Source organism: Pholcus phalangioides, unplaced genomic scaffold (genome assembly GCF_987345545.1).
Source record: "Pholcus phalangioides strain wild (caught in Gottingen) unplaced genomic scaffold, Ppha-v1.0 ptg000024l_1, whole genome shotgun sequence".
Taxonomy (NCBI): Eukaryota; Metazoa; Arthropoda; class Arachnida; order Araneae; family Pholcidae; genus Pholcus; species Pholcus phalangioides.
The window spans coordinates 18,357,401-18,374,433 of record NW_028301616.1 but is presented as its reverse complement, the minus strand read 5'-3'; the positions used below and the strand labels follow the sequence as shown (position 1 = coordinate 18,374,433).

Genomic DNA, 17,033 nt, shown 5'->3' with positions numbered 1-17,033 from the left:
AATAATAATTATGAACATTGAATATTTGAAGTTGCCTGATGATGCCTTTCCTGCTTCCTTACTAACCAGAAATTAGAGCCTTCATTATAAAATCTTACCATGTACAAGTCATCATCATTGTCGTCATCAGATTCCGAACTACCAAGCAAGTTTCTATGCAAACCTTTGTGCTCATTTACTTGACTCCTCACGAAGTTTTTATTATCATACCGTACCTGAAATAAAGTAATATTAATAGATTGCGTTAAAGTTCACTGCATCTTCTATTTTTCAAACTAATAGCACAAGTGAGGAAACAAAAAAAAATTAAATAATAATAATAACATGATCCACATGTATTCCCAAGGGATCAGCATGATCCGTCCAGGGAATTTGTTAGCGTTAGTAAACATCCATGCCCGAACCCGGATACGAACCCAGACCTGCACAGTGAGAAGCTAGCGCCCTAACCACTCAACTGCCAGTATGATAATGGAAACTATATAACTTTTTGTTAATCATGCAAAACACTTATCAAATTTTTAAAAATTCAAAACCCACTAAGAATTTAAAACATATTATGCAAAACATTGCATTCAAAAACACAATTTTTTTACAATGGTTTATAAAAAAAAAGTAGTCTTTATAACTGTTTGACCGACATACATGCCACAACTCTGTCACATCTGATTCAGTTCGATGCAATCCTTTCGGGTAATTTATCAGACTCGTCATGTAGTATTTATTGTCATGTGGTACCTGAAAGATTGAATGAGAGTCTAAAATGAATGTATATAACTGGATAAAAAATTAAAATATTTCTTTTTTGATTACGAATTTTGTTAGATGTATCAAAATTCATATAAATACCTCCCACTTTAATTTTCGCACCAACTCGTTATCGCGATGTTTACCCAGATGGTAGTTCACTTGACTGCGCACGAAATTCTTGTTATCATAGTTGACCTGTGAAGTATAAATCAATGATTAAAAAAATAAGCAGCACTAATTAAAAACAAAACACCCTTTATTTAACTGATTGCTTAAGATAAAATGAATAAACTCTTTTGTCTATCAAAAACATTAAGAAAACAATTCACATAATAAGAGAGAAAATTAGGGGAAGAATGGGAGTAATAGTGAGAATTCTCTCAGGGCTATACTGCTTCATCTCCTTGATGTTGCACTTGCCACCTTGAATAAGTGGGAGTGGTCTTGGAACAGCTGCGTGGCACCATGACTGGGCTACTTTTTTCTCGCACAAACGATACATCTCTTCAATACTAAGTTTTGTAAGCTGGATTATTTTAAATTTTAGTTGCTTGTTTTACTGTTTTAAGTGAGTGATCTTTCGTTCATGGTGCTGTTTCAGTGTCACTGATATGTGCAGGTGGTATTTTTATAATATTTTTTGTGATTCTTGTGTAAATCAATGACCGCAGAAGTGCCGCAACACAACGTGGCATGGACTCGACTAATGTCTGAAGTAGTGCTGGAGGTAATTGACACCATGAATCCTTCAGGGCTGTCCATAAATCTGTAGGAGTAAGAGGAGGTGGAGATCTCTTCTAAATATAAGTAGCACGTTGCAAGGCATCCCAGATATATTCAATAATGTTCATGTCTGGGGATTTAGGTACCAGCAGAAGTGTCTAAAGTCAGAAGAGTGTTCCTGGAGCCACTTTGTAGCAATTCCGGACGTGTGGGGTGTCGCATTGTCCTGCTAAAATTGTCTGAATGCACAATGGACATGAATGGGTGCAGGTGATCAGACAGGATGCTTATGTACCTGACACCCGTCAGAGTTGTATCTAGAAGTATCAGGGGTCCCATATCACGCCAACTGCACACGCCCCATACCATCACAGAGACTCCACCAGCTTGAACAGTCCCCTGTTGACATGTAGGGTCCTTGGATTCATGAGGTTGTCTCCATACCTGTCCATCAGCTCAAAGCAGCTCAATCAGCTCAAAGACTCGTCAGACCAGGCAACGTGTTTCCAGACCTCAACAGTCCAATGTTGGTGTTGTCGGGCCCAGGCGAGGCATAAAGCTTTATGTCGTGCAGTCATCAAGGGTACACAAGTGGGTCTTCAGCTCCGCAAGCCCATATTGATGATGTTTCGCGCGCGGACACTTGTTGATGGCCCAGCATTGAAATCTGCAGCAATTTGCGGAAGGGTTGCACGTCTGTCACGTTTAATGATTCTCGTCAGTCGTTCTTGGTCCCGTTCTTGCATGATCTTTTTCCGGCCGCAGCAATGTCGTAGATTTAATTTTTTACCGGATTCCCGATATTTACGGTACACTCGTGAAATGGTCGTATGTGGAAATCCAAATTTCATCTCTACCTCGGAGATGCTATGTCCCATCTCTCATGCGCCAACTATAACACCACATTCAAACTCACTTAAATCTCGATAACCTGCCATTGTAGCAGCAGTAACCGATCTAACAACTAAGCCAGACACTTGTTGTGTTATATAGGCGTTGCCGACCGCAGCGCCGTACTCTGACTGGTTCCATATCTCTTTATTTACATAACGCATGCCTGTACTAGTTTTTTTGGCTCTTCAGTTTATGAGTTGTGCAAGAACAATTCTCAGATAAATTTCTCTTGGATAACTACTTTATCCTTAGGTGGATTAACAGAGCCATCTGGGACATGGAGAATAACAGTTGAAAGCTTCAAAAGAGTTTTTAAATCCCTCCATGGTGTGAGAATGATAACACCTTTTCTATGGTTGAATGTCTCAAAGAACTTAAAGAAAGACTCACAAGATAGTTCCCTAATACATGCCCACAAGCTATCCAAATTCATTCTAGGATAAGGGCTTTTATCAGAATTAAAATTTTGAACAGGGATAAAATAATAATTGGGAAAGAGATCAAAAAAGCAAAGAAATGGATGAAATCTAAGAAATAGTTGGTAAGTAATTAAATTGCCTTTTTATATTAGCATTCAAAATAATAATAACGTAAACCATTTTATATTAGGTGTTTTTTTTCTTCCCACGTTTTAATGTTGCAGTTGTATTGGTTATAACACTGGAAGTTACTTCATAAGCAAATGCGAAACTTCTTATTTAAAATGTTTAAACGGCTGAACGAAGCAAGCCGATAAATAAAGTAATGAAAACAATCAAAAAATGAATAATTTTGAAAAAATTCATTAAAACCAGCAGTACAGCGATATACTAAAACTACTGCAATTAGCAAAGTACCAAAGCAGGCACACTTGCGTCTGCAGGCTAATGACTATAGTGCTCTGAGAGACAGCTCTTGTAATATGGCACTGGGAATTCCCTACTCATCATTGCAGTAAGGTTATGCTATGGTCATTTTGTAAATCTGATCAACCTGAACATGATCCAGTAGCCAGGAAATTGTATTCATAGTTCATCAGTTTTAATAGAGTACAAAAAGTATAAAAAAAGAAAGGAAAAAACTACAGACACCTACCACACAAATAGCTTTGTCTAATTTATATACAATATTGCAGGTTTGTTTCTATTGATAACTGTAATCACCCAGTGCATGGTTTGTCACTCTGACAACCAATGCAGTGGTGTGGGCATCACAATATCTTCATATTATAAAGGCCCAGGATAAATCTCTGCAACTGCACAATGGTAGTGAAGTTCGTTTTTTGTGGTTTTCAAACTTTGTAACATGAATGCAAGCAGGCTCATTGAACAACAAAAAGGAACACTAAATGTGCTTTTTATACAGAAATGATGAATTTTTTTTGGTATTACTTACATGCCAAAGCTCTTCAACTTCTGGATCTTGCCTGTGCAGTCCTTTGGGATAATTTACTTGGCTTTGCATGAAATGCTGATTGTCATGAGGAACCTGAATTGAAAGGGAAAACAATCCCTTTTATAATGAGGTAATTTATAAATTGCTTTATTTATTGAAATATTTGCCATGGGTCTTATACAAAGAACCCTGTTGTTACTGTAGGAACCTAGAAAAAATATTGCTATAGACATGTTATCATTGTAGACAGTTTGAGCATTTGTGCTATTTCCAATTGAATAGAAATTTCACCGGGACAAAAGAAAATATCGTTATAGGCAGGTTTATTGTTATATACACAGGTTTCACTGCACATTTTTTTTATTTGAAAAAATAACTTTAGAGCTAACAGCAGTAATACTGTGTGTTTGCATTAGTTTATTAGTTTTCCCTTGGAACCCAAGCTAAAAAAAATCCAAACGTGACTTCTATGTAACATTACGTTTTGCAATTGGTATGTCTTTAACTTTACAAGTTCTGGTTGTTATTACTAACCTATAAAATAATTTTTCTAACATTAAAAGACTTAAAAGTCACTTCTCTTATTGACAATAGACAGACCCTTTGCAAAGGCTGCCAGAAAAATGGATATTTCATATTATGAATGAGGTGATAGAAAAAGCCACATTATCCTAAATGTACCATATACCTAAAACGACTGTAGCCAGTTTTTGACCACTATAGAAATATTTAATTAATATGATCGTGAAAGTGATGCTTGATGCTGAAGTCTTCTTATTATGGCTTCAATAAAATTGATTTTTTTAAATATAAATAGGATTTTTTGATTGAAATTGACTGCCTATTAATTGAAACAAATCTTGTTAATCATTAAGAATGCATATTTTCACACCTATTTTTTTCACTTATTATATATATATATATCTCAAATTTAATTCAGCATTAATGAATAAACAATAAGTAAAGAAACTTCAAGTAAAAAATATGAACATTCAAATTTTGGGTTTATGTAAAATGAAAGGTTGTTGAGCACAAAGGAACTTCATGGATTAACATTTTTCTTGCATAGATGAGTGCTTTCATTGATGGAAGCACCGCCTGCCCCTTAAAGTAAATGCCTGGTGACGACTCAGTATCACACATGGCGAAGGGTTTCTCAATTCATTCGATGCACAATCAAAGGGTCATTCAGCAATTTCATTCATACTGAATGAAAAACATATTAAAATTGACAAGATTGTTTCTTGCGCAATCGATGAATGCATTTATTGTGATGTGTTTCTGACTTGCATGATGTTGCTTAATAATTTAGACCAACACATTTTTATTCTTTCAAAGATTTAATAAGTTTTGGTAAAAAAATGAGAAACTTTTTTCTAGACTTTTCGTATTAAAATTTCAAGTCCAACACTATTTTTTATGTTGGTGCAACATATATTATTAAAACAGCCATTAGAGTATAGAATTCAAAAAGGCTTCAAAAAGAATACAAAAAATAATTTTTGTTAATCAGGGAACCCTAGTGCTCCATTGTCATACATTGCAAATATTTGCTGCAGTTATATCTGTAAGTTCAACTCACTAAATTTTTTTGCAATTTTTCCCATGCACAAAATCTAGAAATAGAACAGCTATCTTTCTACACTGTATCTAAGGATTAGGTTCACGTCTACATATATTTACTATATCTTCTAGATTTCTTTTAATCTAGAAGTTTACCACATTTCAATAACACGCATACTAGGTTATTTTCCCCTCATTATCATTGAAGTAGAATATTAACAAATGAAATTTAAATTGTGTGATTTAAATTGGCATACCCTGCTTCTTATGCAAACAGTACTTAGGGAGAACAGATGTTCTACCATGGTGTTTGTTTCGCTCTCGTTACAATTTTGTACTATTCAAAGGTACACTTTTAAAAAAAAGCATGTCACCATACGTTATTCAATTCATTTAGTGTTTCTACGGATCTTTCTACTTTTATACCTTGCATTCACTGGTATAATGTCCCATGATGAAATAAATCCCTGCTGGATAATTGAAATCACGGAAAAATGAAACTTCTGGCAGGAAATATGAAATTTTATTGATCTACCAATGAATGTCATGTTTTCAACAAAATAAATTCATTCAGTGCCCAATGAGATCAACATCTAAAAAAGGGCTACCTATGTGCTTTCATTCTGCACATGCAATCTCTTCACAAATTTCTCAAGGGTTTACTGCTTCAATATTTATTACTAGACTGACAAGTGAAAATAAAGCCAAGAATTACAAGAACTAAAAAAATCATAGCCAAAACTCTTTTTTAAGTAACAAAATAAAGGATTAGCCTTTATCATAACGAGCCATTTAGTTCGAAATTCCAAAAAAAAATTAAAAAATTTGGTACATGTAAAAAGATTTATTGCAAAACTAAGTCAAAGAGATCGAGTAGATAATGTTTTAAGAAGTTTTGGTAAAGAAAAATAATTTATGTTGATGTTTCTTACTGTAGTTAAAATGACAGAATGACTATCTAGAGTCTGACATTCCAGATAGTTCGAAATTTCTGTTCTTCTAGTGCTAAGACCAAAAACTTATTCTAATAAAAAAAAGTAGAGAACAAAAAAAAATTTACTCACTTGCCATTTTAACTTTGGAGCTAATTCTGTTTCTCGATGTAATCCCAAATGCTCATTCATTTTGCTTCGCATAAAATTCTGGTTGTCATTATTAATCTGAAAAAAGTGATAAAAAAATAAAGTGAAAAAGTCCTATGGGCAGTATAATAGATATCAGAAATAAAACAATTAATGAAAAATTATAATTCTCATAATGATTATTATTAAAAATCTGATACTCAAAGCATTCACTTCAAACTATGAAACTGTAAGCTTAAATGGTTTGAAGAAAAAAAAAGCTGAATAAATAAAGAGATGTAGAAAAGTAAACATCACTTTATCAATCAAACCTTAATAACCAAAAACTTGGAGAAAAATGCTATAACAATTTTAAAAATATACCCTGGATGAAGAAAATAAAAATCACAGAAATTTGAAAAAAAAAAAGAAAAATATTACACGCAAGCTGCAAAGATAGAATATAAAAAATTCACACGAATAAAAAAAACTGGCACAAGTTTGATATTATACTTGCTCTTTTAATTTTAGAATGAAGAAAATAAATGTACCTATGCACATTGGCGTACACAGAGGGGTTTAGACCCCCCCTCTTTATTATAAATTATAGGCTTTGTTTTGCAGGAAAAAACTTACCCTCCTCCTTCAGAAGAAAAAAATTTTGAAACGTTTCCCCCCCCCCCCCGAAAAAATTCTGTGCACGCCTATACATAATGATAAACAAGTTAAGAAATTGTAGATGATGATTTAAGTATGAAGTTTATTTGTCACACAGTGGTTCTTTTTGAAGCACAACTTTTGAAGCACAACTTTTGAAGCACAACTTTTTGAAGCACAACTCCCCCCTCCCTCTTTTGACAAGAATTGTATTGACAATCTACTTTGAATAAAATAACCATGTGTCCTGATTTTCAGAACATTCTTGAATTTTTTATTGTGCCTTAATTATATTACAGTATTTGAAGTGGTAATTAAGGCATAAAATCAATGATGAATTAAATTAAATAATTTTTCATTATTTAGTTGGCAGAACTGTGTCATTAGATTTCTAACTACCTACATGTTTTTTATTCTGCACATCATAATCGTGACGAGTGTATAACTTGGTAATCAAACTCAGGGTAGCCATTATCAAACACAGTGCCCATTGCAAAAATATTCTCAGGTTCTTCATAGGAAGATTAATTTTAGTTGATCAATTGTATTACTGTGAAATCTTAATATAACGAGACTCTGCGGACCAAGAAAAAATATTGTTATAGAGGGATAATCGTTATATCAAGAGGCAGCAGTTTAATATTAAATTATAGACATTTCTAAACAAGACTTAAAAAAATATTGTTGCAGAGGAATTTATTGTTATATCAAGTATCATTGTAACAAAGTTCCACTGTCTTTTAAATCATAGCATTTTCATAGTTGCGGCACAGCTACCCTTGCTGAATCAAGCAATTTATATTTTTCAATATTACAGTGATACAGTATTTTTTTATCATAGTGGGTGTGTCAGCACCCGTGTACTCTCACCAAATATTTTCAATCCCTTCCAATAGTTTCATTGACTTCAATTCATCAAAAGAGCTTCATAAACAACACACTAGCGATATTAATTGTTCATAATCTGAAATATGACCTTTCTCTGTAATACATTTATACATTACTACTCATCATTCCGCATTTTTAATTTTAAAAAATATATAAAAATATTTTTAAATTGGTTCATTCTTTCTGTATCCTCATTATACAAATATTAACTTGATCTACTGATTATTGTACAAGTAGGATTTGATACAATTACATTATGAGAGTAGCTGTTCAGCTGAGTTAGGGCATTTTTTAGTTTTGACATATTTTTACTCACATTGCAAAAAATAAAAATAAATTTTGCATCGAGATGTTTTCATTTGGAGAATCAAGTTGGAGAATATCTCGGGACCTACACCTTGAGAACCACTGGTTCATGAGATTGAAAAAGAAAGCAAAAATATTGTACAATAGAACATACATGCCACAATTCATCAGCTTCTGGCATTTCTCTGTGAAGTCCTTTGGGATGGTTCACTCGACTTTTCACATAGCTTTTATTGTCATAGGAAACCTAAAATGTGCAGATGTTTACAACCAATAATTAAATGACATATTTATTTAGAATCTTAGAATAAAATAACTGGTTGATCGTGAATAAAGGGAGGGTTTAACATATCTTTCAAGCTACCAGTGATGTAATAACCACCAAAGGAATATCTTCTTCAATATTAATAACCATTTTGAAAATGTTTCAGCAAGAGAAAATGAGCACTTACTGTCCATTTAGGTGCTTTAACAAACTCAGGTTCTCGATGCATGCACAACTGTTCATTCACTTTACTTCGCATGAAGTTCTGGTTGTTATTACTAACCTATAAAATAATTTTTCTAACATTAAAAGACTTAAGGTATTTGAAGAGAAGAAAAAAGGATAAGGCTCTTGTTTTTACATCACAATATCACTCATAATTTGAATCATACTATAAAAAGAACTTTTCACAAATAAGAGCCAATTGATTTATGAAAAATAGAGACAATGTGAGAAGTTACCATCATAATGAAACAAACTTTTTCAAAATCTCTGCATAAAATTGACCATCAATGTAACAGGTTTCTGAGTTGCAAGCTAGAATTTTGAGTGTTTCGCAGTAAGCTTGTGATGCAAAGGTTGTTCCAGGTTCCAAGAAGTCTACCACAAGCTCATTTTTTTTGGTCCATAGACACTGTTTGCGTGATCTTATATTAGATTGGGTTGATTAGCTTAAATTATTTATTTTTGAATTAAGAACTCTGAATACTAAGCAGTGTTCTTATAATCTTGGTAGGCTGATTTTTTTTTACACTTTTATTATTATTTACTACTACTACTTGGCAGTACAAACACCTTGTACACATTCCTTTGTAGAATTTCTAACAAATTAATCCATGCCAGAATGTGTGGCTCTTAATTCACTCTCACACAAAAGTAAATAATGAAATAGCGATGAAATACTGCATTTATATGCTCAAAGAACCATTTAAAATGACTGTATGGTTTACTTATACAAATTCATTATTTTAATATAGCCAGCAATTTCTCTTACTTTAGAAACGCTTTTCATAACTGCAAAGTAAATCACTATTTTTCACGAAACTTGTATGAGAAATATCATGGTGATAAAATATTATACAGTGAAATTTCTATACAAGGTGTGAAGTTATACATCTTTATACATCCTTTATTTTTAAATTTCCCAAAGTCCCCAAATAATGTGCACACATTTTAGATAGGCCATTTATTTTACTAGGAGTCGTCTATGTACTGAGAAACGAATTTAATTTGTATATGGTCCCGTCTTCTAATTTCTGATAAGAAAGTTTTTATCCCGTCTTCTCTGAGGCCCCCTAAAAAAATCCATATTTCTTAGTGCAATATTAGCTGATATGGGTTCACAACTTCAGAAAAAATTTCAAATTTTTTTTAAAGGTGCTGTTCATTAAGACTTTTCTAAATTCAGAGATGCCTTCCCTCAACTTTCAATCAGCATTATCTCTGTAAATATTGCACTTAGAGACATGGAATTTTTTATACAAGTTATTATTTTTTTGTTTTACTCAAGAGAGATAAGGCAACAACTTTTAAAGTGGAGGGGAGATCGTATACGAAATTAAATTTTATATCTGAGTACGTATAGAGTGTCCCACAATCAACTGACAGTTTTCAAAATGGGATAGCAAGAAAACTGTGACAGATATTAAAGTCATTCTTGCAGAATATAAATGTGTAAAGTCAAAAATTTCAGCTTTGTCATCGTGTTGCAATGATAGATAAGGAGATGTATAGTTATTAAAATGAAAAAAATTAACTTTTCATTCCAACACCCTGTGCCTAACAACCCAATAAAGAAGTCGTTGCCCTGTCTTTCCAGATGCTAAGAAAAAGTAAAATCAACCTTTTTAAGTGCAATATTCACAGAGATGTCTGAATTAAAAAATCAGAGAAAAATTGGGAAAGAATCATTGTCTATTAGTTTTTACTATTTTTTTTCCCGCAACTTTCCTCCAATTTTTGAATTCAAATATCTCTGTGAATATTGCACACATAGAAACATGAAATTTTTTTTTGTGGGCATCAGGAGAGACAGGGCAATAACTTTCTAATTGGGTTTTTGGGCACAGTGTCAGTGTAAAAAGTTAATTTTTTTTATTTTAATAACCATACACCGCCTTGTAATATGAAGGACGTATCTGAAACTCCTGATGTCTCACATTTATATTTCACAAGAGCGACAGCTATCTGTCAGTTTTCTTGCTACCCCATTTTGAAAACCGTCATTTGATTGTGAGACACTGTATATGCCTCTAGTAGAAGGAATGACGTATCTAAAATGGACATGTTATTTGGATACTTTTTCTAATCGAAGCTATGTTTCAATCACCAATGGTTCAAACAATAAAGGGTTGTACAAGGATATGATTTTACAACCTGTATAATTAATTTTCATGGAACTAAAGAAAATTATCATTATAAGGGAATAGCTATAATACCCTGCATTGCCCGGGTTTTCTTCAATTGCTGGGAAGATTGAAAACGTGACAAACCATTGTAAAGGCATATACATGTCTGAAACGCATTGTTTGAGAACCAAAGTAAACATTCTGAAAATGATTGTTGAGACTCTGAAACCATTGCTGCCCGACAGTTTTTTTGCCCATTTCAGGTATTTGCCTATTTCAGGTATTTGCCCAGCTCTTACAAACTTTTAAAGTAGCCTATCGTTCAATCCGAGTCCGGTTTGGTATCTATGCAAACTTTGGCGACGATCGGTTTAAAATTGTAGATTTTTATAGAGTACATACACACAGACACACACGGGACATCAATTATATATATATATAGATTTATCATCCAATATCATACTAGAAAGAATCTAATTTAATGTACATTTAATGCTATGTGAAATCTCTAAGATGAAAGACTAATGTAAAAACTATTATTATTATTTGCATAAAAGATTGTCATAATAGATGGGAATATTTTAAAATATTTAATATATAAAACATGGGAATTTAATTTTATTAATAATTTTGGGATGAATATATGATGATTTGATAAATTTTTCACTGTCTATAACTATAAATTATACCTATTATATACAGTAAAATTGATAAAGTATCTGTATGCTGGAGGAAAAAGGCATTATGTGTCACAAATGGGAAATTTTACAAGAGAGGTGTTTAAAGATTTTTTCAAGTGAGACTTAGTGTCATATACCTATGTATAGGTGTAAGTACAGTATAAATGCTACAGATTAATAGTGTCATACCAATACTGATTAAAATGGACATTTGGCATATAGATGCATAAACTGTTTTATTATAGTTGACTACAAAAGAAGCATATTAACATTATAAAAAAAATTAAAAATCATATTAATTTCATGAATAAATCAAAATGAACTTTTTACTTCTTGCTATACTGATAGCATTCAGTAAACAGCCTTTGATTTTAAGAGTAATGTACAATTCAGCATCGGAAATCACATCATCATTCATGGATATAATACTAAGCACCAGAGATGATGCAACTACTGTAAAATTCCACTATAATCCTCATTTTATCATCAACTAGCTATAACAGCCGGCGCTTTCCGGGTTTCTTCAATGTCTGTGGGAGGATAATGTGGCAAGCCATTATCAAGGAATAAACTAAAATGCCATTCTAAAGGCATATGCATGTCTGAAATGCATTGCTAGGGAACCACGGTAACCAGAGTAAACATTCCGAAAGTGATTGCTGAGGCCGAGAAACCATTGTTGCTTGACTGTTTTTTGCCCATTTCAGGCATTTGCCCAGCTCTGACAAACCTTTAAAATAGCCTATCGCTCAAGTCGGGTCCCATTTGGTATATATGCAAAATTTGGCAACAATAGATCTAAAATTGTAGATTTGTATAGAGAACATATGCACACACAGACAGAAAATCAATTTTATATATATAGATTACCAATGGGTCTTCTGTGACAGCTCCGCAAGGATATACATTGCTGTAGATGGTGCTCATGTCATGATATGGATACATTTTAGAAGGCGAAGTGCACTTAACCACAAAATTTATATCCTTTCAATCAACCCCAATTAACACATGGGGAGGTTAGCTACTATAATGATTCAAAGCACCTCACCCTGATCTCATCCCTTGCATGCAAAAATACCTTCTGGTGCATCAAAATGTGCTGTATATACAGGATGAATGTGACTTGTTCTACCAAACGAAAGTGGGGGGGGGGGGGGGAATGATAGATGAGCCCAATGGGCACATGAAACAACCAACCACCCCAGTCCTGTCTCGAACCATTTTTGAGTTATGGTGGATATTTATTTGATTATAGAAGAACAATGTGTCAAGTCTGAAAAAAAAACCAAAATTTATTAAGTTACCTACACACAAACTAAGCGCACTTGGAAAGAGCAGAAAAATCCAATCAGGTGACACAAATTCCATCAGAATATCCAGATTTAATGGCAGCAGACCAGGATCTGATTAGGAGAAGGATTTAATGTGGCGAACTATAAATGCTGAAAGATTGGCTGAAAGTTCAAAATTGAATTTTTGCCAAGATTTTTAAACTCCAATTCTGAAAACACCTTTCTAGCTACATTTGGTCACATTTACTTGTTCATTGCACATGCTTTTGAAAGAGCATAGAATAAACCAGATTTGTGTTGTGATTCAGGAGAAATTTAGACTACTATTTGCAATACATCACTGAAATCAGTGATGATCGAAGTAGATATTCAACAATTCGGAATTGGCAGTTAGAATCTGACGAGAATTTGATTTTGCAGAAAAAATCCTATTACATGACACACCCCCCCCCCGCCCCCTATCATGATGTCTGAATTAAATGGTGAGCTACAAATGCTGAGAGATTGGCAAAGTGCAAAATTGAATTACACCAAAATCTACTAAAATGTCTACTTTGACAAACGCTGATTTCAGTAATGTATTGCAAACAAAAGGATAAAATTTCTCCTGAACTAAAACACTGCTATAGTTTATTTTATATATAGACCTTTCAAAAGCTCACGCAATCATCTCTCTCCAAGTTTTTGGTAAATTGAACTTATAATGTAGCTAGAAGGGTTTTTACAAATTGGAGATTAAAAATTTAGGCGACAATTCAATTTTGAACTTTGCCAATCTTTCAGCATATATAACTCGCCTTTAAATCCAGATATTTTGATGAAAATGGTGTGGTACCTATGATTTTTTCTGCTCTTTCTAAATATGTGCTTAGTTTGCAAGTAAGTCTTTCAGAAATTCCGCAAATTTAAGTTTTTTAAGACTTGACTCATATTTTTTTTATAACCAGTTATCCACCATCAACTCAAAAACGGTTCAAGATAAGACAGGGTTGGTAAGGCGTTTCATAATCTTCTCGGGCTTGTCTATCACCACCTTTTGTTTGACAGAACAGGTCACGTTTTCACTCTTTGTGAAAATATATGTTACGGTGAAAGCCCAGAAGACCGGTAAAACTTAGGTTTTACCTAGGCGAGTTGGTAAAACCCCAAAATACGATTGTAAATATTTTCATTTTGGACTTTTACCAAGTCAAAGTCTGTTTTTAATGAATAAAGCAACCATCATTAACACATTAGTTCCTGTGAACTTATTAGTTCCTTATTATTTAGCAATTATAATTAATTAAACAAGTAAATTAATTAACTGCCGTGAACTTAGTTGCTGATGATAATTATACAATTGTTAAATTATTTACTTCTGATGCTGATTAAGCAGAAACAATAAAAAAAATTACTAATTACCTAATTAATCTACTCCGACCATCATTGGTCAATTGGTTCATTGAAAACGGATTTTAACTGTTCGAATTAATTCATTTTCTCCGAACAGTACGAAGTTTGAATCAATTAATTAATCATAATTTGTCCTTATTTCATTAGCATTAAGAAGTATTCAGTTCTAGATGGTTGATTAATTCAATAGTTAATAATTGAGTAATTATAATTATTAATTAGTCAGTAACCAATAAATTCGAGCAAATGTAACTGATGATCTTATTGGTTGCATTTTTCAATACCTACTTCCCAAGCTCGTTTCGCGACAAGATCAGCTTCACGATGCAAACCCAAGTGTTCATTGACTTTGCTGCGCATAAAATTCCTATTGTCTGCTGAAACCTGTCAAGTGAGAATGAATTCAAGAATAAGTCTAAAAGAATTGATAAGAAATCATACAGTAGTAAAACATTACATGATATGAATGTTCATTACAAATATTCTGGCAGATAGCACTGTATTACCATTGTAAACCATATGGTGGAAGAAATGAGACAAAAACACCAATGGACAATCTGGTGGATACCAAGAACGAACGAACGAACAAGCGAGCGTGCACACACACACAGATGTAACTGCTAAGGAATAAACCCTTTAATTATAATTGGGATTATTTGAAGATTACTTAAAGTAATACTTATTGTCTCTAGTTCTGTTTCATTATACACTGAAGAGCCAAAAAAAACAGGCTCACCTGCCTAATATCGTGTAGGGCTCCTCTGAGCCCGCAGAAGTGCCGCAACACGACGTGGCATGGACTCGACTAATGTCTCAAGTAGTGCTGGAGGTAATTGACACCATGAATCTTTCAGGGCTGTCCATAAATCCGTAGGAGTAAGAGGGGGTGGAGATCTCTTCTGAACAGCACGTTGCAAGGCATCCCAGATATGTTCAATAATGTTCATGTCTGGGGATTTTGGTGGCCAGCGGAAGTGTCTAAAGTCAGAAGTGTGTTCCTGGAGCCACTTTGTAGCAATTCTGGACGTGTGGGGTGTCGCATTGTCCTGCTGAAATTGTCCAAGTCCGTTGGAATGCACAATGGACATGAATGGGTGCAAGTGATCTGACAGGATGCTTACGTACCTGTCACCTGTCAGAGTCGTATCTAGACGTATCAGGGGTCCCATATCACACCAACTGCACACGCCCCATACCATCACAGAGCCTCCAACAGCTTGAACAGTCCTCTGTTGACATGTAGGGTCCATGGATTCATGAGGTTGTCTCCATACCCGTCCATCAGCTCAAAGCAATTGGAACCGAGACTCGTCAGACCAGGCAACGTGTTTCCAGTCCTCAACAGTCCAATGTTGGTGTTGTCGGGCCCAGGCGAGGCGTAAAGCTTTGTGTCATGCAGTCATCAAGGGTACACGAGTGGGCCTTCGGCTCCAAAAGCCCATATTGATGATGTTTCGCACGCTGACACTTGTTGATGGCCCAGCATTGAAATCTGCAGCAATTTGCGGAAGGGTTGCACGTCTGTCACATTTAATGATTCTCGTCAGTCCCGTTCTTGCATGATCTTTTTCCAGCCGCAGCGATGTCGTAGATTTAATTTTTTACCGGATTCCCGATATTCACGGTACACTCGTGAAATGGTTGTACGTGGAAATCCAAATTTCATTGCTACCTCGGAGATGCTATGTCCCATCTCTCGTGCGGCAACTATAACACCACATTCTAACTCACCTAAATCTCGATAACCTGCCATTGTAGCAGCAGTAACCGATCTAACAACTATGCCAGACACTTGTTGTGTTATATAGGCGTTGCCGACATCAGCGCCGTACTCTGATTGGTTCCATATCTCTTTATTTGCATACGCATGCCTGTACCAGTTTTTCTGGGCTCTTCAGTTTATGTGAGTAATACTGTAACAAGGTTGATACAATAGAAGTTTGCTATTATCATTTTCTGGCAATGCATTCCAAATTATATGCTAGTGACACCATGGACAATGTTATACAGGTGAAGTGCTTGATGAGTGTCATGGTTGCAAACGTTATTTGACTCATAACGATGTACTTATGAATGTTAGGAAACAATATGAAGGTGTAACGACTAAGGAGCTTTTAAATTTTAGAATAAGCAAAATTAAATATATAAATAAGTCCCCCCAGCAACTTTAATATATATTTTTGTTTCCCTTAATAAAGAAGTTTAAATAGTGAATAATTAAAATGAATAAGAATACATTCCTGAATTGCAGCAAATTTTCAAAACAGGTGAGCATTCACAGAAGATTGATGAAAATACACTAGGTGTAGATTGCTCATAGCATGAAGGCTGAGTTTATTGTGAACTATTATTATACAATTGATTACCTTCCACTCTTCACATTCAGGTTCAATTCGATGTAATCCCAAAGGGTGATTCACTTTGCTTGATGTGTAGTGTTTGCTGTCATGTGTCACCTAAAAGTTAAAAGATTCACCATTCTTAGTTTCATAATTACTTAACATAGAAACAATCTATGACTTTGAAGATATTATGCAACCACTTTTTCTATCAGAGATGTATCTTGTACCAATTTCAGAGAAGTCTGACCATTTTGTACATTTTAGTCAGTTTGCAAAGAACACAGTTTTTTTAAAATTAGCTATTATATATAGTGAAAAATCCTATATAACGATAACCCTCTACAGCAATATTATTCCCTGGCTCAGATGCACTTTTCATAGTGTAAATATATTATATCTATATATGAATAACTCCTTTATAAAGAGACATTTCTCCAGTCACTGGAGTATCATTATATAGGCATTTCGCTATACAGCCAGGCCTCTGTATGCGCAGCC

The 17,033-nt window shown here is 34.1% G+C and overlaps 1 protein-coding gene across 3 annotated transcripts in view; it reads right to left on the bottom strand.

The window, feature by feature from the left end:
• The window catches only part of LOC149068890 (uncharacterized), an 83,588-nt gene that overhangs the window by 42,696 nt on the left and 23,859 nt on the right, over positions 1-17,033 (bottom strand). For all 3 annotated transcript variants that reach the window (XM_089250894.1, XM_089250892.1, XM_089250893.1), the window contains 9 exons: positions 16,560-16,649; positions 14,482-14,577; positions 8,669-8,764; positions 8,371-8,463; positions 6,369-6,464; positions 3,742-3,834; positions 850-945; positions 646-738; positions 99-215 (listed from right to left, as the gene is read on the bottom strand). In XM_089250894.1, the coding sequence (XP_089107020.1) occupies positions 99-215; positions 646-738; positions 850-945; positions 3,742-3,834; positions 6,369-6,464; positions 8,371-8,463; positions 8,669-8,764; positions 14,482-14,577; positions 16,560-16,649 (870 nt within the window). The remainder of the gene's footprint in view (positions 1-98; positions 216-645; positions 739-849; positions 946-3,741; positions 3,835-6,368; positions 6,465-8,370; positions 8,464-8,668; positions 8,765-14,481; positions 14,578-16,559; positions 16,650-17,033) is intronic.